The 21,287-nt window shown below is 43.0% G+C and overlaps 1 protein-coding gene across 6 annotated transcripts in view; it reads left to right on the top strand.

Moving 5' to 3' along the window:
* Nucleotides 1–20,853, top strand: part of LOC137362507 (nectin-1-like) — a 28,263-nt gene extending 7,410 nt beyond the window's left edge. For 2 of the 6 annotated variants that reach the window (XM_068026895.1, XM_068026896.1), the window contains exons 2-8: nt 9,819–10,160; nt 11,587–11,880; nt 13,262–13,379; nt 14,638–14,789; nt 15,598–15,711; nt 18,491–18,531; nt 20,251–20,853. In XM_068026895.1, coding sequence (XP_067882996.1) covers nt 9,819–10,160; nt 11,587–11,880; nt 13,262–13,379; nt 14,638–14,789; nt 15,598–15,711; nt 18,491–18,531; nt 20,251–20,367 — 1,178 coding nt within the window. In that variant the 3' untranslated portion in view covers nt 20,368–20,853. Of the gene's footprint in view, nt 1–2,687; nt 2,945–9,746; nt 10,161–11,586; nt 11,881–13,261; nt 13,380–14,637; nt 14,790–15,597; nt 15,712–18,490; nt 18,532–20,250 lie in introns of those variants that run through there. The other 4 variants (XM_068026894.1, XM_068026892.1, XM_068026893.1 and 1 more) reach the window with 4 other exon arrangements.
* The last annotated feature ends 434 nt before the right edge of the window (nt 20,854–21,287 follow it).

Genomic DNA, 21,287 nt, shown 5'->3' with positions numbered 1-21,287 from the left:
GACTTTAACTTTCCAAATATTGACTGGAAATACAATAGTTCGAGTACTTTAGATGGGTCTGTTTTTGTCCAGTGTGTGCAGGAGGGTTTTCTGACACAGTATGTGGACAGGCCAACCAGGGGCGATGCCACATTGGATTTGGTACTGGGTAATGAACCCGGCCAGGTGTTAGATTTAGATGTAGGTGAGCACTTTGGCGATAGCGATCACAATTCGGTTAGGTTTACCTTAGCGATGGGCAGGGACAGGTATATACCGCAGGGCAAGAATTATAGCTGGGGGAAAGGAAATTATGACGCGATTAGGCAAGATTTAGGATGTGTAGGATGGGGAAGGAAACTGCAGGGGATGGGCACAAACGAAATGTGGAGCTTATTCAAGGAGCAGCTAATGCGTGTCCTTGATAAGTATGTAGCTGTCAGGCAGGGAGGAAGTTGTCGAGCGGGGGAGCCATGGTTTACTAAAGAAGTTGAGGCGCTTGTCAAGAGGAAGAAGGTGGCTTATGTTATTATGAGACGTGAAGGCTCAGTTAGGGCGCTTGCGAGTTACAAGCTAGCCAGGACGGATCTAAAGGGAGGGCTAAGAAGAGCAAGGAGAGGACACGAGAAGTCATTGGCGGATAGGATCAAAGAAAACTCTAAGGCTTTCTCTAGGTATATCATGAATAAAAGAATGACTAGAGTTAGAACAGGGCCAATCAAGGATAGTAGTGGGAAGTTGTGCGTGGAATCAGAGGAGATGGGGGAAGCGTTAAATGAATATTTTTCGTCAGTATTTACAGTAGAGAAAGAAAATGTTGTCGAGGAGATTACAGAGATACAGCCTACTAGGCTAGATGGGATTGAGATTCACAAGGAGGAGGTGTTAGCAATTTTGGAAAGTGTGAAAATAGATAGGTCCCCTGGGCCAGATGGGATTTATCCTATGATTCTCTGGGAAGCCAGGGAAGAGATTGCAGAGCCGTTGTTGTTGATCTTTATGTCGTCATTGTCGACAGGAGTAGTGCCGGAAGACTGGAGGAGAGCAAATGTTGTCCCCTTGTTCAAGAAGGGGAGTAGAGACAGCCCTGGTAATTATAGACCTGTGAACCTTACTTCGATTGTGGGTAAAATGTTGGAAAAGGTTATAAGAGATAGGATTTATAATCATCAAAGCCACTGTTGGTCCAGTTACAGTTCGTGGTTAAAAAGGAAGCAGATGTTCTGTTGCAATAACAAGGACAGATCTTGCTGACACAAGCAACTCAAGATAAATAACAGCTTTACCGGACAGAAATGAGGAAGTTCGATAGGTCAGCTATAAGATGAAGCACCAGAAAATAATTCTGCCATTTTATTCAAATACAAGTTGTTCACTCCCAGAAGCAGTTCAAGGGCATCCAATGCCTGGGGGCAAGTATCAGCTGTGTTGAGATGTTGGCATATTGTGGTTGGCCCAATCTTCAGTGGATTTTGGAATTGGCGCTTTTTAGATGGACCCGGCCCTGTAAACTGACCATAATAAGCAGTGCGGCAGCCAATATCTTAACACCTTTAGCATTGCGTGTTGAAGGATCGGCTCATGCTGTCGTTGCTGGGGCCTGCAGCCCTGTAGTGTGCTCACTGGAGCCACCAGTATTTGGGCAGATGTCTAAGTTCTTCGGCGAGATGACCTTTGTTGTGCATGGCCCACCAGTTTAGATGAGTGCAGCAGTCTTACTGTCAATGTCAGTATCTCAGCTCTGGTGTGAAACCGCTCTCTGAGTAGAAATAAAACCGCAGGGCTGTTAGGGAAAAAAAATACTTAAAATGTGTTGCAGTACAGGTTTGCGTCTGCCTGCAATGAATTTGGCCTAACCATCAGCCTCAAGAAAACGAACATCATGGGGCAGGATGTCAGAAATGCTCCATCCATCAATATTGGCGACCACGCTCTGGAAGTGGTTCAAGAGTTCACCTACCTAGGCTCAACTATCACCAGTAACCTGTCTCTAGATGCAGAAATCAACAAGCGCATGGGTAAGGCTTCCACTGCTATGTTCAGACTGGCCAAGAGAGTGTGGGAAAATGGCGCACTGACACGGAACACAAAAGTCCGAGTGTATCAGGCCTGTGTCCTCAGTACCTTGCTCTACGGCAGCGAGGCCTGGACAACGTATGCCAGCCAAGAGCGACATCTCAATTCATTCCATCTTCGCTGCCTTCGGAGAATACTTGGCATCAGGTGGCAGGACTATATCTCCAACACAGAAGTCCTTGAAGCGGCCAACATCCCCAGCTTATACACACTACTGAGTCAGCGGCGCTTGAGATGGCTTGGCCATGTGAGCCGCATGGAAGATGGCAGGATCCCCAAAGACACATTGTACAGCGAGCTCGCCACTGGTATCAGACCCACCGGCCGTCCATGTCTCCGTTATAAAGACGTCTGCAAACGCGACATGAAATCGTGTGACATTGATCACAAGTCGTGGGAGTCAGTTGCCAGCATTCGCCAGAGCTGGCGGGCAGCCATAAAGACAGGGCTAAATTGTGGCGAGTCGAAGAGACTTAGTAGTTGGCAGGAAAAAAAGACAGAGGCGCAAGGGGAGAGCCAACTGTGCAACAGCCCCAACAAACAAATTTCTCTGCAGCACCTGTGGAAGAGCCTGTCACTCCAGAATTGGCCTTTATAGCCACTCCAGGCGCTGCTTCACAAACCACTGACCACCTCCAGGCGCGTATCCATTGTCTCTCGAGATAAGGAGGCCCAAAAGAACACATGTTCCTCTGCTTCCTTTCTAAAATGTGCAACGGGGCTGATAACGTTCGTGTAATGGAGCAGAATTGAATTAACTTTGCAAGGAACTATTCTCTCTGAAGTGTCATTTGCACCTCTTCCATTGGAGAATCGAATACCAGTTTTCTCATTTTTAACATGACTCCAGTGGCATGGATTTCTTCTGCATGCATTGCTCTTCTCTCTGGTAAGTTTGCACATGATTTTCTGTGTGATGCATTTATTTTAGAAGATATTTCTAACTTCTTACTTCAAGCTTAAAAATGAAAGGTGCGTCTCCTGTGTTCAACATTCCAGAGTCCCCGGTTCCCCCAAACCGCTAGGATTATGGTATCAAAATATATTAAATAGGTGGCGGCACCTTGCAACTTTCTGTACTGTCAATACTCATTTCTGACTTAATATGTCCCCAATAGCGAGGCAGAAATGTTGACTGGCAGCGAAAATGTCCTTGCTTCAAACAGAGAAATGTGATTGGCAGGTATTTCACCATTTCAAACAGCTGCAAATGATAAAATCATACATCATCCAGCACAGAAGGAGGCCATTCAGTCCATCGGCTCTTCGTCCCAGGGTCCTGCGCTTTCGCCTTAGAAGTTCAACTTTCCAAGAAGTTATCCAATTCCCTTTTGCAAGTTTCTGTTAAATTTGCTTTCAATCCCCCTTCAAGCAGCACATTCCAGATCACAACAAGTCACTGTGCAAATGACATTCCCATCATCTCCCCCCTGGATCCATTGCCAATTGTCTTAAATATGTGCCCTCTGGTTACTGACCCTCATGCCACTAGAAACAATGTATCCTTACTTACCAAATCCTTCATAATCTTGAACTTCTGGCTTAAATCTCCCCTTAAACTTCATTGTTTTCGAACGATAACTATAACAATTTCTCCAATCTCCCCACATAATAGAAATCCGCCCGGCCCTGGTGCTAACAAGTAAATTAGCACGACACCAGCTCCAGGTTTGTGATAGTCATCCTAAAGTCTGGTCCCAAACATGGATACAATATTGCAGACCGAACCAGTGATTTATAAAGTTTCAGAATAAAGTGTTTGTTTTTGTACGAGATGTCCGTCTTTATAAAGCTCGGCATCCCTATGCTTATTAACAGCTTAATCAACTTGACCTGTCACCATCAAGGACTTGTCTGTGTACACCTCCAGCTCTCTTTCTGTATATGCTTTAAAATTATACCATTTTGATTATTATTGACTCACCTCATTCTTCCTTCCAAATTCAACATCTCATGCTTCCCTGCATTTAAATTAGTTTGTCATATGTCTGCCCATTTGACTAGTGTCATCCTGAGTCTGGTACCATCCTGTTCACTGTTTACTGCATATCCGAGCTCTGTGTTAACTGCAAACCTGATAATAATGCCCTGTGCCCATGTCCGGGTAATTAATATATACCAAAACGAGCAGTGGTGCTAATGCCAGTGCCTCACTGAGACCATTATATACGACCCTCCACTCTGATAATCAATTCTTTACAACTGATCAGTTATTTTAGGAATCAAACCACCTCTAAAAAAGCGTTCCTTATTTCATTTTTGTCACTGTAAGGGGCATCTCATATACTGAGCAGTTCAGATTCGGGTCCCTTACAAAATAATGTGAATATACATGCTTTCGATGGATGGCAGTTCTCAGCATCATTCCGTCCTGTCCACGGTGAGTGATAGATGTTGCCAGTAACGAGGCAGAGGTATTGACCGGCAGCACAGTGCCCAATCCCAAGTCGAGAAGCGTGGTCATAATTTGAAGCAACCCGAAATGTTTTCAGCCCGAATTAATCTTCCTTACTTAAGATAATTATTTAATAGCACAGCCCGTTCATTCAACTAACTAACTATCTATCTGTCTATCTGTCTATCTGTCGATCTATTCCTCTCTCTCTCTCCCTCTATCTGTCATAAAATCTGAGCATCATGAAGCACATTAGTAGGCCATTCAGCGCATTGTGCCTGCACTAGCTCTTTGACAAAATTTTCAATTCCCTTTCACCCTGGCCAAGTCATGTTTTCCTTTTCAAGGATATATCCATGTAGTTCAGATTGAGGCTACTTTCGCCACCCTTCAGGTAGTGCATTACCGACCTTAACAAGTCACTGTATGAAAGGAATTCTCCACACCTCACTTACTGGTTCTTTTGCCAATTATGGGTTAAATCTGTCTCCTTTCATTATCGAACATCCCTCCACTGCAAACAGTTTCTCCCGATCTACTCTGATAAAATCCTTCAGCTTTTGAACACTGCTATTCAGTTTCCACTTAACTTTCTCTGCTGGAAGTAGAACAACACCAGCTTCTCTGGTCTTTCCACATGAACTGAAGTTACCTAACCCTTGTATTACCCTCGTAAATCTGCTCAGCATCCTTCCCAAAATTTGGTGCCCAGTCTGAACCAGTGAATTACGAAATTGCAGTGCAAGTTGTTGGCTTTTGTACACCGTATATTTCCACTCGTAAAGCAAATGATCCCGTATGTTTTTAAGTCAGCCTTCTCAACTTTTCGAGCCAACTTACAAGGTCTGTTTATGAGAACCTCCGGGTCATTCAAAATTGTACCATTTTGTTTGTATCTCCTCTCCTCCTTCTGCCTTTGACAATTAAACATCGAACACCTCTCTGCACTCAATTGTACCGGCCATGTTTCTGCCCATTTCACCCACGTGCCAATTTCAACTTGAAGTCTGCTGCTATCCTGATCATTATTTACTCCTTGTCAGAGTTTTGCATCAGCTGCAAACTTTGAAACTATGTCTCTGCATGTACGTCTATGTCATTAACATATTTCAAAAGGAGCAGTGATCCTAATGAACACCTGGGCGACCCCTTTGTACAATTCCCGCCACACTGAAAAGCTATGGTTCACCACCGCTGTCTGCATTCGGCTTCTGAACCAATATCGTCCCATGTTCCAAATACCCCATTGTATTTGAGGTGCTTCATGCAAATGTCCCTGCTTCCTTTCTTCCTGTACGTCAGTTTAAGGGGCATCTCTGATCTTGAACAATCCAGAGTCAGTCCCTCAGAACACGCTGTGAATATGCAATTGGAAAATATTTACTTTAAATAGATGGCAATTCCCAACATCTTTCCATGCTGTCAAGGCTTACTTGCGACTGATAGATGTTGCGAATGAGGGGGTGGTATTTGATCAGCAGCTAAAGTGTTGAATCACCTCAGAAATGTGATTGGCAGCTATTCAATCCACGAAAACCACTAGAAATGCTTTCAGCACTAATTAATCTACTTTGCTTAAGGAGCGCACTTCACAATGTTGTTTTTCAGTCTATCTCATGTGTTTGTACGTGTGCCATTTCCCGATCTATCACTCAATCTATCTATGCATATTGTTATGATCCCGTGGAGATTAACAGCACAAAAGAACAGAATTCATCGGAGCTATCAATAGAAAAAAAAACAAGCGACAGTGGCGCAGTGGTTAGCACCGCAGCCTCACAGCTCCAGGGACCCGGGTTCGATTCTGGGTACTGCCTGTGCGGAGTTTGCAAGTTCTCCCTGTGTCTGCGTGGGTTTCCTCCGGGTGCTCCGGTTTCCTCCCACATGCCAAAGACTTGCAGGTTGATAGGTTAATTGGCCATTATAAATTGCCCCTAGTATAGGTAGGTGGTAAAGAAATATAAAGGGACTGGTGGGGATGTTATTGGAATATGGGATTCGTCTGGGATTAGTATAAATGGGTGGTTGATGGTCGGCACAGACTCGGTGGGCCGAAGGGCCTGTTTCAGTGCTGTATCTCTAAACTAAATGTTTATATTAACAAACAAACAAAAATAAAAAAATATCAAGGAGGAATTAACAGTCTATATATATAATTACAAATTACACCTAACTATTCGACACAACAAAGGTCGATCTCATGGATTTAGTGGGTAGTCCACTCTGCATTTTTGCACCAGTTACAGCCACAACGTTCTCCAAAGCTCTGAGCTTCCTCAAGTCGATCTGCAACTTCTGCCTTTCAAGATTCAGCCACTGATTCTCATCCAACAGCAGTTCCCCTTCAACTCACACTCCTCGGGTATGGTCTTCACCAAAAACAGCGCCCTACTCCAGAACCTCCTCAGCTCTGCTCAGGACAGTCTTGATGGCATGGATCCACCAGAGTTACCTGTAGTAACTGAAACAGCTGCAGACACTCGTATATGACTAGCTCTTGGATTCAGCTTCCACTACCTTCACTCCGCATGCACACTGCAATCTTGTTATCTGAGCTTGGACAGCTCTGAGTCTGATTTATCTGGTTCTATCCAGTTCTGTGTCCCCTGAACCCTGAAGTTGCTGGTTTCCTTTTCAGTTAGGGACTAACACAACATCCTTTGTCTGAAAAGGCGATTCGGGATATCAATCCTGAACGGCCAAGTTCTAATTTTAAGATAGTGCCCTGATAGTGCAGATTCCCTCAGCACAGAAAATAGCTTTGCCTGCATCTAGACCACCGAATTCCAATATGGCCTGAAACATCTCCGTTGGATCACTGGTTCGCCTTTTGCATTCAGTGGAGTACAAGGCAGATTTACGCATCATGCCCTCGTAATTCAACCCTTGAACCACCGGTGGCACTTCAATAAATCTATGCTTACACCTCCCCCCACCCCCTACAAGGCCAGTGTTTCCTTCGTGACGTGTGGTGTCCAGAATAAAATGGAATTCTGCAGTCTGACTAAAGCATATCTTTCTCCCCTTTGGCATTCCATCGTTCTTCAGATAAAAGCCTTTTTGATTGCATTTTAAACATTCGCATCAGTTTTTAGTGATTTATGGAGTTGGAGACGCAAATCCCTCAGCTCCTCCACGGTTTCCAGTCTCTCGCTATTTTTGTTTCTCTTGAATCCAGTGTGGATTATCTCACACTTCCCCACAAAGCACTCCGTCTGTCTCTGTTTTGGCAGCTTCCTGAAACTGGCTTTACCGCATTGGAACTTTCTGCTTCAATCTCCACGTTCTGATGATCCTCCTGACTTATTGTCGCCTGCAAACGGGGAGCGACAACTCTCTCTATTCCTTCATTCATATCATTGTTGTATATGCTGAAAAGCTGAGACCCCAGTCCGGATCCCCGGGAACGCCACTTGTCATATCACCCAATCAGAGTACTTCCCCTTTATCCCTACTGTCTGTTTAGTATATCCCAACCAATTATGAACCCACGTCCTAAGGTTATCTCCAATTCAATGAGCTCTCATTCTTGCCATATATCGCATACACTCTTGTGCAGAACCTTATTTAATCTGCTTTGGAAGTAGATAGAGATAACGTTTACAGACATTCCCCTGACCTTTTTGTTTGTGACCGTTTCAAAATAAAACCTTAGTCAGGCATGGGCATCACATCCATCCATACCGACTCTCATTGTCAGCCTGTACTTGTTCAGATGCTCATCCACTCTGTCCTTAATGATAAATTCCGGTAACTTTCCTACAATTGAAATTAACCTGACAGATCTGCAGTTACCTGACATCTTGCTTCTTGCTGTCTTTAAAATGGAATTACATGTGAAATTATCCAGGGGGTGCCGGGCAAAAATTGAAGGACTTCATAAAATGATTACAAGCATATTTTCAATTTCCCCGCCTCTTTTAATAAATATCTAATGGTTGGTCCTTTCAGCCCTCAAGGTTTCCCTACCTGACGACCCTTTATTTGCCCCTGTACCATTTTAAAGGTATATTAAGCCCACGAAGTTAGAGTCACACAGTCATATACAGCACAGAATCACAGAATTGTTACCATGCAGAAGGAGGAAATTTGGCCCAGCAAGTCCATTCCAGTTCTTCGTTTGTCCCCTGAACTGAGATTTTAGGTTCTCCTGAAGAAGTATGGAGTGTTCTTCCTCTATTGTGAAAAAAGGATACAAAGTAGGCACTTAACAAGTCTGACATTTCTGTATTGTCCAATAGAGTTTATCCTGTCAATGTTTTTAATGGTTCTGTTTCCCCCCATTAGTTTCTTCATATATTTATTAAAACGAGTACTGTTAGTGTTGGTTCCCCTTTCAACTATTTGCTCATCGTCTCTCCAGAGTCCTCTTTATTTGCATCATTTTGTTGTTTGATTTACAGTTGGTCCCTACTGCTGAATTTCACTTGTTGGCATTTGTGTAAGCCTTTTGTTTCAGCTTGTTCTTTGGTACAGACCAAAGATAATGAGAAATAGAGCGTTACTTTGGTTACAACTTAATAGAAATAAAATGCAACCTGAAATCTAAGAGATACGAAAGAGCCGTGACAGAAAGTCATCGGAGCCAGCTAAGAGAAACTCGAGTAAAGTAAAATTAGAATGTTTATCCTACAAAGACAGATAAGCATTTTGAAACAGTAGCACTTATTTCACAAAAAAAAATTGAAAACAATTCACCCAACGAAAAGTGGGTTCTTTCTTTGGCAACGGAGGAAGACAGGAATAGGAGGAGGCAATTCATCCCTTCTTGCCTCTTCCGACATTCAATTAGATCATAGTTGATCTGTAGTTTATCTCCATCAACCCACCTTTATCCCCTGACTCAACCAAAGTGTATCGATTTCCATTGGTTACAAAACTAGAATTATCCAGGGTGCTGGCATACATGAGTGCAACGCCATCTCAGTCCCTCGGGCTAAGTCTGCGCTATTGCGTCGACAATTTCATATGTGCTCCACCTGGTATTCCGTTCTATTGACGTCAATGGAGCAGAGTAACGGGCAGAGAGAATAATGGGCGCCCAATACAGTACTGCGCTATTTAAGCCAGTGGCCAGCTTTTACCCAGGGCAGTGCCTTGTGCACAATGGGCAGGTAATCGCGAAAGTGCATCTGCACTTCCATGGTAGTTAAATGTGTCTGCTCAGGACTTTATGTGCTATTAATAATAGGTGCCTTTGATTTGGATTGGAAATATTTCAACTTCCTTTTTGTGGCCTAATCATCTGAAGAAGGGTCCATGACCTGAAACGTTAACTCTGCTTCTCTCTCCACAGATGCTGCCAGACCTGCTGATTATTTCCAGCATTTCTTGTTTTTTACGTCCACAACTCTTGTTGTTCTTGCAGTTCCGGCCAGTAGAAGTGTCGCAGTTAATGAGTCCCTCACTGCTATTGTTGGGAATGAGGTGCTGCTTCCGTGTCAGATACCAAACAACAACACAAAGTTGGTGCAACTGTCCTGGGAAAAATCTACTGAGGAGACGCCCTTGATGGTATATAACCCTCGGTTTGGGATAAATTTCACAAATGAAAACTATTCCAGACGAATAGTTTTCAGAAACCATTCTCTGCAGGATGCATCAATCATAATAAAGGCTTTGGATATACAGGATGAGGGAAATTACTCATGCCGTCTCACATTATTCCCTCAGGGAATAATCGCTAAAAGAGTTCATTTAAGGATTCTAGGTATGTATTATCCATGGAGCAGAGCTCATGTGAAGATTTCTCTGCAATGCAGTATCTAAGTGCAGAGGGAGTTGTGATGAATCTTGGTATTGTGCACCCGGGTACGAAATCATTTCCCCTGTAATTGGCATTTGTCATCAAAAACAACTGATGCATATTTTCAATTATTTATTGTAGGCACATCCTAACTTTTATTTGAAACACACAGCAGATAGTTATTATTTGGATTATCCATTATTATTTGCTTTGCGGTTTCAAGATAAACATATATTCATTGGAACTAAGGTGTATCATATAAACCCTCCATCATCATTAGGTTCCCCTGTATTGGTATGGTGTGCTGGTCCTCTATTGTGTCAGATGTTACAATGTTCATCGCGTTGTTGACTAATCATAGCAATCAATCGCTATCAATTGGTCTGCATCTGACCCAGCATAAGGTGAGGAAACCCCTCAGTGTTGTAGCGATGTACGGAACCATATGTCCAAAACCAGCTGTTCATCCCGATCATGGTACACTTATCCCATGCTGTGTCTCAAATTACTCATATACTCTGTCACAGATGCGGTATTCCTACTTGTATTATTCAGCCTATTATAGCTCTTGGGTACACTTGGTCACTTTATTCCCCATCCACCATCTGTCCTCAATCGCTCGCCTTCGTGGCACCAACTTTTCACAGCTTCACTCCGCTGTGCCCGAGTATAACCTGCAGATCAAATACATTGACTTTCCCTTCCTGGCCAAAAGTGTCATCTCTCACCTCCAGTAAGGCCCAAATCTCCTTCTTCAGCCAAACACTCGGCCGAGGTTACACCTCCTACTAAGTGGCTCAGTCCAACACTAACGGTAGCGCTCCTCATGGCTCTTGCTAAACGGGTAATCAAAGCAGCCAGTTTCAATTATGGGATTTCTCAGTCACAGCTGTATAACATAATTGGTCTTTCGTTTATTATTGCTGAATATCTCCACAAAGTCCATCTCAGGTGGCAGAATCTTCAGCTAACTCAGCTTTCAATTCGCTGCTACATTTCTAATCACCGTTACAAACTGCTCCGAACCGAATTCTCCGATGTTTGGTCCTTTCCCTTGAAGCCCATCGTCACGCCCATCTTGTGAAGAGATTTGACTTCTTGCACTACCTGCAGTGCATAAGTTCGAGGTGCATCTTACTAAAAGCAAAAAGCTTCTGATTTGAAAACAAATCACTTTTTCATATTATTCCTGCTCATTCCTTGCTTCCCTATTGCCTTCATCCCATTTTCCTTTCTTTTCCGCATTATTTCTTACTTCCATCCTCGCTGTCTTTCTATAATGTTATCCATTGTGCGGTTGGACCAATGGATTAATGTTTTAGTTTAATTAAACGCCGTTGACATAGTTGAAAAAGTGATTGATTTTTTAATTATTTGTCTTCCTCCCAAGCAATTCCCACAAACAGAGCGATACCCATTCTGACAAAAGCTGGTGCTTTGGTGATGCCAGTGGCTATTTGTACCTCAGCTAATGGGAATCCAGCAGCCAACATCACATGGATTTCTAATCTGCCTGGCAACTATACATCAGTCCAGATGGAAAACGACAACGGAACAATCACTGTTACCAGCCAATACAAAATGGCACCGAGTAGCTCCGATAATGGTCGTAAGCTGGCGTGTGTTATATCCCACTCGGCATTAAGCACCACAGAGAATATCACTGTACAATTATCAATCCTCTGTAAGTGCAGAGGACAAACACAAATAAGAATGTGATCCAATTCTAAGCATAATATAGTTGAACAACAAGGTAGCCAAACAGGACAAGCATTGACATTAGCTCATTGAGTGAGTTGACATGTTCTAGATATCTATGATTACATTATTTCTGGGCGATTTACTGTGACTGTTTTTCATTGCCAGCCCTCTGTTTGTAAACTCCAACTGAATACATGTAATTATCCCGAAATCAATATATTCTTCAGGGGTCCAGATTCAATGAAGCTTGCATTATCTTTAGAATGTGACGATCAATTGACTTGTGTATCATAACACTGGGACATTTTCACTTTGAAGGATAACTCTGCTTGGGATGTAAAAGTTGCTATTTAAATGCTAGCTATTGTTAACTTGCAATATGGACGCATGAGCTGCCCATTGTGCGTCCTGTCCAATGTTGCTTTCGAGTGAAGTCACTGGATATGGCAAATTGCGCAGCGGGTAACAATAAGCTGACAATTTCCCCAGTTTGTATGACCGCCCGATGCACGTTTTGTCACCATGTGGTGTTTGTTGAGGCACCACCTCAATAGGCATGTGTGTGGCTTGACAGTGATAGGGTGAAATCTGCACAATTGTAGTTCAGGAAAACCTCTTATCTCGATATTACTTTTCACACTATTTGAACAGAGACGTTAACGTCATGCAAATAATGTGTTACTGCTCCTTTAAGCCTTCCACTGAGTGTTTTTAAGAAAGAGGCAGCAAAACAGGAAAACAGGATCCTGTTCTCATTCCACATGGAGGGTGACCGGATAGTGATCAGGAACAGCAACCTGATGGTAGACGTGACTGTCCGTTATCTGGGAGAGTTAATGTCAATTGTAATGTTCCTATAGTGCTGAGATCGTTAAAAAAAGACTCAGTGTATGCAGACCAGGAACCAACTGGCATTTTCCTGGTTCCCATGGCTTAATTACCCAATGGGCACTCTATTACAGCCACCCAGGGCTACTGATATGAAGTAAAAAATATTAAAGCCGTTAACATAGTTAAATAAATATCTCAGGACTTTCGTGAATGGTTCTCCATTCACTTTGTGATTGTTAATAATGCTCATAGAAGTTACATGACCCCATTTCTGACTTCATTTCACAGAATATCGAGCAGATTCCTTGGTACAAGTAGAAATGTCGCATATTTCTTTGTTATTTTCTTTGATGTACACACGCAAGGCCCATCCAACGTTAAACATAAACGATGTTTTCTGTATGTAGGTGGCCCATAGTTGGTATCTGCTTACTGCCATTGTGGTTATTTGCTTTAAATTTAAGTTAATTTAAACTGGATTATCTGATACGTTGGATGCACTGACTACATGAGCCCAACCATTTCCTCCATAGATCCACCGGAAGTGACTATAAAAGGGTATGATGGGAATTGGAGTGAAAATACAAGTGATGTTTCCCTCGAATGCGTCGCGAATGCCAATCCACCAGCAACAATGTACTCTTGGCAAGGGTAAATAAGTGTTGGATTTATTAAGGATTTCATTGTATACATTTCCAAAAAGGGTACAGATAATGGATGGCTCAGATAATTGTATAATTTCATCCCCTTTGTGATATGATTGTTTAACTGAAAAAAGAGCTATCAAAACTGTTATTGTTTATATATCAGTGTTGTTAAGGGAAATGTTTGCGAATATGTCCTGGAAACACAGCGAAAGTGAGATGAATCCTCACTGACTGGCACTGGATGCATATTCCAATGATCTTTCGGAAACCCACATTGAGAAACTGTGACATGTGAACAAATATACTGATGGATATATAGATTGACAGATCAGAGAGAGTTCATTTGTTAAATTAATATCGAAATACATTGGCGCATTAATATACAGCAAAGTCAATTGAATTAACATCAAACAATCATCCTTCCATTGTTATAGCCCACTGTTTGGATTTCTGAAAAAAAAAGAATTGGCAATAAACCTGAAATCATTTTCACCGCAGCGAAATGTGTTGTCGACAAAATACAACTAAACCTAAATAACCAGCTGTATGTTGGGGTGAGATTTTCCTTGACCGTTGCCAATTATGGACATCTTAAGCAAAGCGAGCCTTTCAAGACAAGGGAAACTGTGTTATGACGAATCTTCACTGCTTGTCAACATAGCACGAATGAAGAAAGGGAGATTTCGTGTGTGTAAGATAATCATGCATGCACTTTTATTTTGAACGACACATTGGGTGTAATTTTAATTTATCTGGCTCGCCAGGGAACTAATGTGTTTGGGCTGAACACAGGTTTTATACCCTGTCTGAGTGACCACTGTTCAAAACTATGGAGAGTAAAATAGAGTGGGATCTGAGCCCGCCAGTTTCCCGCCCTATGATTAGGTTCAAATTGCTCTAGCATTTCCTTCCATGTAGCGCACAGAGTTTGGACCAAACAGCCAGGATAATTTTAACACTTATTTGGGGTGGTGGGGCGGGGGGCGGGGGCGGGGGGGGCGTGGGTGGCGATGGGGAGTAGGTGGGGTGGTATGGGGTGATGGTTTGAAACGATCAATATAGAACTGGTTCCCCATTATACAGCACGCCTGATATTCCTTACCAATGCAGTCAGTGGAAGGTGCAATCCGCAGGAGCCTATCATGGATGGCTAACTCTATAAAGGCCAAAATTAAAACTACCCTCCTGTAGATAGTCACTGGGACATTTTCAAAATGTGGATTTACTAATATTATCTTCCTATGCAACTACCTGTTTCCAAGATTAGCAGAAGGACTACAGACTGAAAATGCAAAAATATACATAAAGAAAGTGAACAGTCTCATGAATGGAAACTGGACCTGTGAAGCGACCAATTCCGTTGGGATAGGAAAGGGTGAAGTGGAGATAATAATAAAAGAAGGCAGCAATGCAGGTACATGTTAATGAAGTGCAGTGAAAAGCGCCAGATTCATTCCATTTTGTGAATTAAAGCACATGTAACGGCATTTGATAAAAGATTAGTCAAAAATGGTTCATTTGGCTAATGCATTCACTTTGGAACGTCTGGAGATCACGAAAGGTGCCATATAAATTCCAATGGTGAACGAGTCACACACTGGAACGGGAGGCTACCTTCATTTCCTTCATCTACTATTTCTCCATATTTACACTTCAATCGGTCTGGGTGTGGTTGCTTCATTTGTTGCTGTAATTCTTGGTCAGCCTGAATAATTAAGTATGTAACAATATGAAGGCCTTTTTCCGAAGGCCCGATATTTTGCCAAATGGGAGTAAAAGGCAGATTTTTCTGCTCGCATATCTTACATTACAGAGTTGCTTGGGCCTAGCGAGTACACGGTCACTGGGCCATTTTGAAAGCACACTGTAAGGATTTGCCTGCATCCCTTCAGACAAGGCAATCGAATCACATGAATTATATCATGCTGATCTAGCTGGCCTAATTATCAGGGCCAGTGTGAAACTAATGAATTAGGAGCTGAATCTTGAATTAATTATATTTCTGTTGTACTTCCACATTAATTCCTTCCTAATTGTTGTTCCCTTGTTCGAAGCAAATTACATCTCCCACCAAGAATGACAATCGACCAGAAGAGAGACGCAGTGATACAATATGTTTTGCCCACGCTAAATTCGATGAACTGACTACATAACATGTCCCTCTGCTTCGATTCATGTTTTGAATTGCGTATTACGTAATCCTTTCAAATGTATTTCCCCAGATGACCCTGAAGATTTAAACACGATCCATATCACCATAATAATCGCTGTTATTGTGTGTGTTGTTGTAATCGTATTGGCCCTGACGTTAACATGGTGGAAGAGACGAACTCAAGGTATTTTTTTTTAGATTTAGAATTAGAACATTACAGCGCAGTACAGGCCCTTCGGCCCTCGATGTTGCGCCGACCTGTGAAACCATCTGACCGACACTATTCCATTTCCATCCATATGTCTATCCAATGACCACTGAAATGCCCTTAAAGTTGGCGAGTCTACTGCTGTTGCAGGCAGGGCGCTCCACGCCCCTACTACTCTCTGAGTAAAGAAACTACCTCTCACATCTGTCCTATATCTTTCACCCCTCAACTTAAAGCTATATCCCCTCGTGTTTGCCATCACCATCCGAGGAAAAAGACTCTCACTATCCACCCTATCAAACCCTCTGATTATCTTATATGTCTCTATTAAGTCACCTCTCCTCCTCCTTCTCTCTAACGAAAACAACCCCAAGTCCCTCAGCCTTTCCTTCATTGAAATGAAACAGTACAGAAACTAAGTTTATTTGCTGCATGGGAAGACAAGTAGCTCGAACCCAGTTTTTAACTGGCGTTTTGCATTGGCCGCTTGTTACAAGCCGACTTTGATAGGCCTTGGAGCCAGGCTGTGCCAACTGCGGTTCAGTTAGTAGCACTTTCACCTCTGAGTCACCAGATTCCAGGTTCATCTCCCACTCCAGGGGCTTGAGCACAGCAATCGAGGCTGTATACACCAGGACTGAGGGAGCACTGCACTGTCGGAGGTGCTGTCTTCCTGATGAGTCAATAAACTCTGCCTGTTTGGGTGGATGTAAAAGATCCCAAGGCACTATTTCGAAGAAAAGTGGAGCTTTCTCTGGTGTCCTGGTCAATATTTGTCCCTGAACCCGCTTCACAAAAAAGCAGTTTATCTTGTCATTAACACATTTCTGTTTGTGGGAGCTTGGTTATAATATTCCAAAATTCTCTGGATACAGGAAAGGTTCCAGTAGATTGGGGGAAAAGGGAGGCAGGCAGAAGGTAGCAAATTATAGACCAATTAGTTTAACATCTGTCGTTGGGAAATTGTTGGAACCCATTATTGAGGAAGTAATAGCAGGACATTTAGAAAGTCAAAACGCAATCCATCAGAGTCAGTATGGTTTTATGAAGGGTTAATCGTGTTTGACTAATTTGCTAGAGTTCTTCGAAGCTGTAACAAGCAAAGTGGATAATGGAGATCCTATAGATGTAATTTATATGGACTTTCAGAAGGCATTTGATAAGGTGCTGCACATAAGGTTAATACACAAGGTCAGTTCACATGGGGTTAGGGGCAATTTATTGGCTTGGATAGAGGACTGGCTAACCAACAGAAAACAGAGAGTCGGGATAATTGGTTCTTTTTCCAGTTGGGAAGATGTAAATGGTGGATTGTCACAGGGTTCGGTCTTCAAGCCTCATCTATTTACAATCTATATAAATGACTTGGATGCAGGGATAGAAAGTATTATAGCCAAATTTGCAGATGACACTAAAATAGGTGGGACAGTAAGTTGCAACAAAGAAATAAGAAATCTACAAATGGAAATGGATAGATTAGATAAATGGGCCAAAATTTGGCAGATGGATTTTAACGTAGATAAATGTGAGGTTATCCATTTTTGGTCGGAAGAATAGAAAGGCAAATTAATATTTAAATGGAGACAAACTTCAGAGTGCTTCGGGGCAGAGGGATCTGGATGCCCTCGTGCATGAATCACAGAAAACTAGTTTGCAGGTACAGCAGGTGATAAGGAAGGCAAATGGAATTTTGGAATTTATTGCGAAAGGAATAGAGTATAAAAGTAGGGAAGTGTTGCAGCAACTGTACAAGGCATTAGTGAGACAGCACCTGGAGTATTGCATAAAGTTTTGGTCCCCCTACTTGAGAAAGGATTTAATTGCATTGGAGGCAGTTCAGAGGAGGTTCACTACATTGATTGCAGAGAGATTGAGCAGGTTAGGCCTTTACTCTCTGAAGTTTAGAAGAATGAGAGGAGATCTAATTGAGGTATATAAGATGATTGACGGGATTGACAAAGTAGACACAGAGAGTATGTTTCCTCTTGTGGAGCAATCTAGAACGAGAGTTCATATTTTTAGGATAAGGGGAAGCAGATTTGAAACAGATGAGGTGAAATTAGTTCTCTCAAAGGGTCTTGAATCTGTGCAATTCACTCACCCACAGTGCGGTGGATGCCGGGACATTGGGTAAATTTAAGGAGGAGATAGACCGATTTTTAATTAGAAATGGGTTGAAGGGTTATGGAGAACGGGCAGGAAAGTGGAGTTGAGGTCGAGATGAGATCAGCCATGATCGTATTGAATGGCGGAGCAGGCTCTGGGGGCTGAATTGCCTACTCTTGCTCCTAGTTCTTATGTTCTTGCTGTGTTCACGCTGGCTGCCGCCTGTTCGGCTTTATAACAGTGGCTACACATAAAAAAAGTACATTATAGCACTTTGAGATGTTCGGTGGCCGTGAAAGGCGCTACATAAATGCAAGTGTTCGCTTTGTTTCAATGGAATTAATTATCAGGCAGGGTGTGTAGTGACTGGTCAATCCGATACCCCTAGCTTGAAGCTTGCCTGAGATGAATGTTTACCCTGTATATCTGCAGGTTTGTGAAATCTTGGTGACTTTGACAGGGAATGAACGGTATTCATTCACAAAAAACCAACAGTTGTTAAGTAAACCTCAATTATCAAAGAAGGAATGGGGATAAAAGAGAGATTCGACACAAAGCACAACAGTATGAAATGCGAATATTTTGACTGTATCAGTTGGAAATTTATAGATTAATCACTTTAAGGCATGCTGTTCTTCCAATTTCACAGAAATAGGTGTTCACCAAGATGGCAACAGCTCCGAAACTCAGGTAAGTTAAATGCAACGTGTCTGTTGCCAGTTAAATTCTCAGCCATTGTTCCATTTGATTGACACTTTTTGTTGTAGATTGTTATCAGAACTCCCGGATATTTAGCATCCACTGGAAGGAGGGCAGAAAGGAAAACCAGATGCAAAATCTGTGGGATTTTCTTTAGCCTACATTCAATGGAAGGAATAGCAAAAGGTTCTGTTACAGACTTATAATGGGCCCAAACAGTTTTATCCTCTGTGTGTTAATACAGTTAATACTTCACACACAAGTGAAAACGTCCAAAATATACCCCGTTGTAGCATAACATTTCATACGGATGCACCTTCTCGGGTTAGAACGTGACTTTTTTAATTATAAGGGATGAGAAATGATTTATTATGTTGCTCAAGCTTTGTGCTAAGGGATTCTGATAGGAAAGGTAGTATGATTTCCCATTTCTCTTGTTCGCCCCTGGGTTCCTACAGTTAGATCTCGGGCTGAATTTTGCCAACTCTCCGACGTCGGCGGTCTGGCAGGGAGTGGGGGGCGGGGAGGGGGGGCGGGCGGAAAATACTTCCGCGAGAGGCCCACTTGGGGCCTCGATGCCGGGAATGTCCCGTCCCATTTTACCGGCTGTGGCGAGGCCTCGAGGCAGCCCCCCAACCCCCTTTCCCGCCGCCCCAGCTACTCAGTGGCCGAGCTTCATTCAGATATTTAAATGAATTTAAATCAATGAATTATCACCTTCCTTGACCCGATGGTCGTACCACGCCGATATTCCGGTTGGTGGCCCGAAGTCCCTCACTTTCGGATCTCCACTGGGAGCTCCGAGGCGTGACTATGATGGGGAGGGGGGAGGAGTTAATGTTTCAAGGCGAAGTGGGTGGGGTGAGACAAAAACGACCACAGTTCTTTGAGGGGCTACTGGGAAGGGGTTGATAGCTAACGGAATAAATTTTCGGGACTGGAGTGCGGGAAGGTGGTGAGTGAAAATTTATTTTCTGGGGGGTGATAGGAACAAATAATGAACGGATTATTGTTTGTGGGGGAGGGGTTTGGAAGTGTGCATAAAATTTTATTTTTATTTATTTGTAAACATGTCATTTTAAAAACTAAAAAGCAACTGAAGAGCTTGAAGCCATTTAAAATAGCGCTGGCTCTTGCGTCGTGGCGTCGGAGGCCTTGCCGGGGTTGGTGCGCCCGCTCCCTGGGCGTCATCGAGGGCGGGTGCTCCTCCCGCTCCATGTTAATGAGCCTCTGGGGAAATATCGCGGCGGCTCCACAGCGCACCTGTCCCGCATTTGCCGTGCACATTTTGACGTTGGCCGCCGAGCAGGTCGGTGAGTTATTAAAATTCTGCCCCTCCAGTCGGAAACCAAAGGTCGAGATTTTCCCAGTGAAAGGCTTGTTGGAAAACTGAGTCCATTTATGTCAATGGATTGAAAGTCACTGACAGCGGTTTTCTGACAAGACACGCGACTTTCAGAAAATTCAGTCCATAACAAACCAATTACATGGACTGTGCATCTGTCCAATGAACGGAATATCGGGCGCTCCTGGGAGATTGCGCCCGTTTTGAACTGGCGCCAAGATGAAATTCTAGCCGGTTATTTGTCAATTTCAAGCAGTTGACCGATGTCCTGTGGGTTTCTGACATTTTTCTCCTATTATTTCAACTGACGTCTGCCCTTACTAGTCTGAAATGGAAGTTTGAAATCATACTTTCTCCCCCCACAGGCAGAACAAAGGATTGTTTATGCGGTGCTCGATTTTAGTGTACAGGCGAAGCACGTTTCTGCCCAAAGGGAAGAGGAGAGTACGGTTTACGCAGGTGTCAAGTACAGCCAGAATTAATTTCGCTTCATTTCCTCAAATAGAATAGACTTGAAAATGCTGTGCAACACTTGCGCAGTAAGGTCAAAGGTACCATGTGTTTTCATGTTAATGCTTGAGCATGCGATAATTCCAGTATCAACTCGCCTTGTTCATTCCGACTCCTGTGCCTCTGGCTATTGGATCGCCTGCGAAAAATGCAGGGAAATCGGACGAGTCTGAGCGAATCGCCTCATGACCTCGCAAACCACGGACACGAAATCAGTCCGAATTCACTTGGTGTTTGTCCTCAACTCCAGCTATTGTCAGGTCACAAGAATATAGTCCCAGGGACAAGCACATGAGCAAGAAAATGCCCACTACATGTGGGTTAATGTGATCTCAATAAATAAAAGCTGTGCCTTGCATCCGCTGCCATCTTGTAATCTGAACCTCAGGCACTGGTTTTGCTGCTTGCTATATGAAGCTGCTGAACAGAATGTAAAATAAATGATGGATTTTCGCAAATTCTCGAGCGCTCTTTAGATTCTCACATTGCCAAGGTGTGGGGAGGTGGGGGGGGGGGCGGGGGGCGGGGGGGAAGAGGTCTCCTAAAACAGTTGCTAGTGAAGGCACAGCAAGTCAACACTCTGGCCATTACTATTTCCTGTTGAATTGGCTACAGCGCAAGAGGAATTTCAACTAAATATCTTTTTTATCCAAAAGACGCTTATTGAAAATAAAAGAACGTTTTTGCATTGGTCTGTTGTGGGATGAACTTAAGAGCAGACCACATTAAAAAGCTGTAAATGAAGGTCCCCGGAGCTTGACCACACATGACCAAGGAGTTGTGGGTGTCAACCGACAGAGTGAGATATGTTTAGATTGGCTGGTACAGTAACTGTCTGTATATATAAGTGTACATATATTATATATGTTCCAGTTAAGCTGAAAAAACAATG

This window comes from Heterodontus francisci, unplaced genomic scaffold (genome assembly GCF_036365525.1).
Source record: "Heterodontus francisci isolate sHetFra1 unplaced genomic scaffold, sHetFra1.hap1 HAP1_SCAFFOLD_571, whole genome shotgun sequence".
Lineage (NCBI taxonomy): Eukaryota > Metazoa > Chordata > Chondrichthyes > Heterodontiformes > Heterodontidae > Heterodontus > Heterodontus francisci.
The sequence above is the reverse complement of the archived record's forward strand: the minus strand, read 5'-3'. Positions and strand labels throughout refer to the sequence as shown.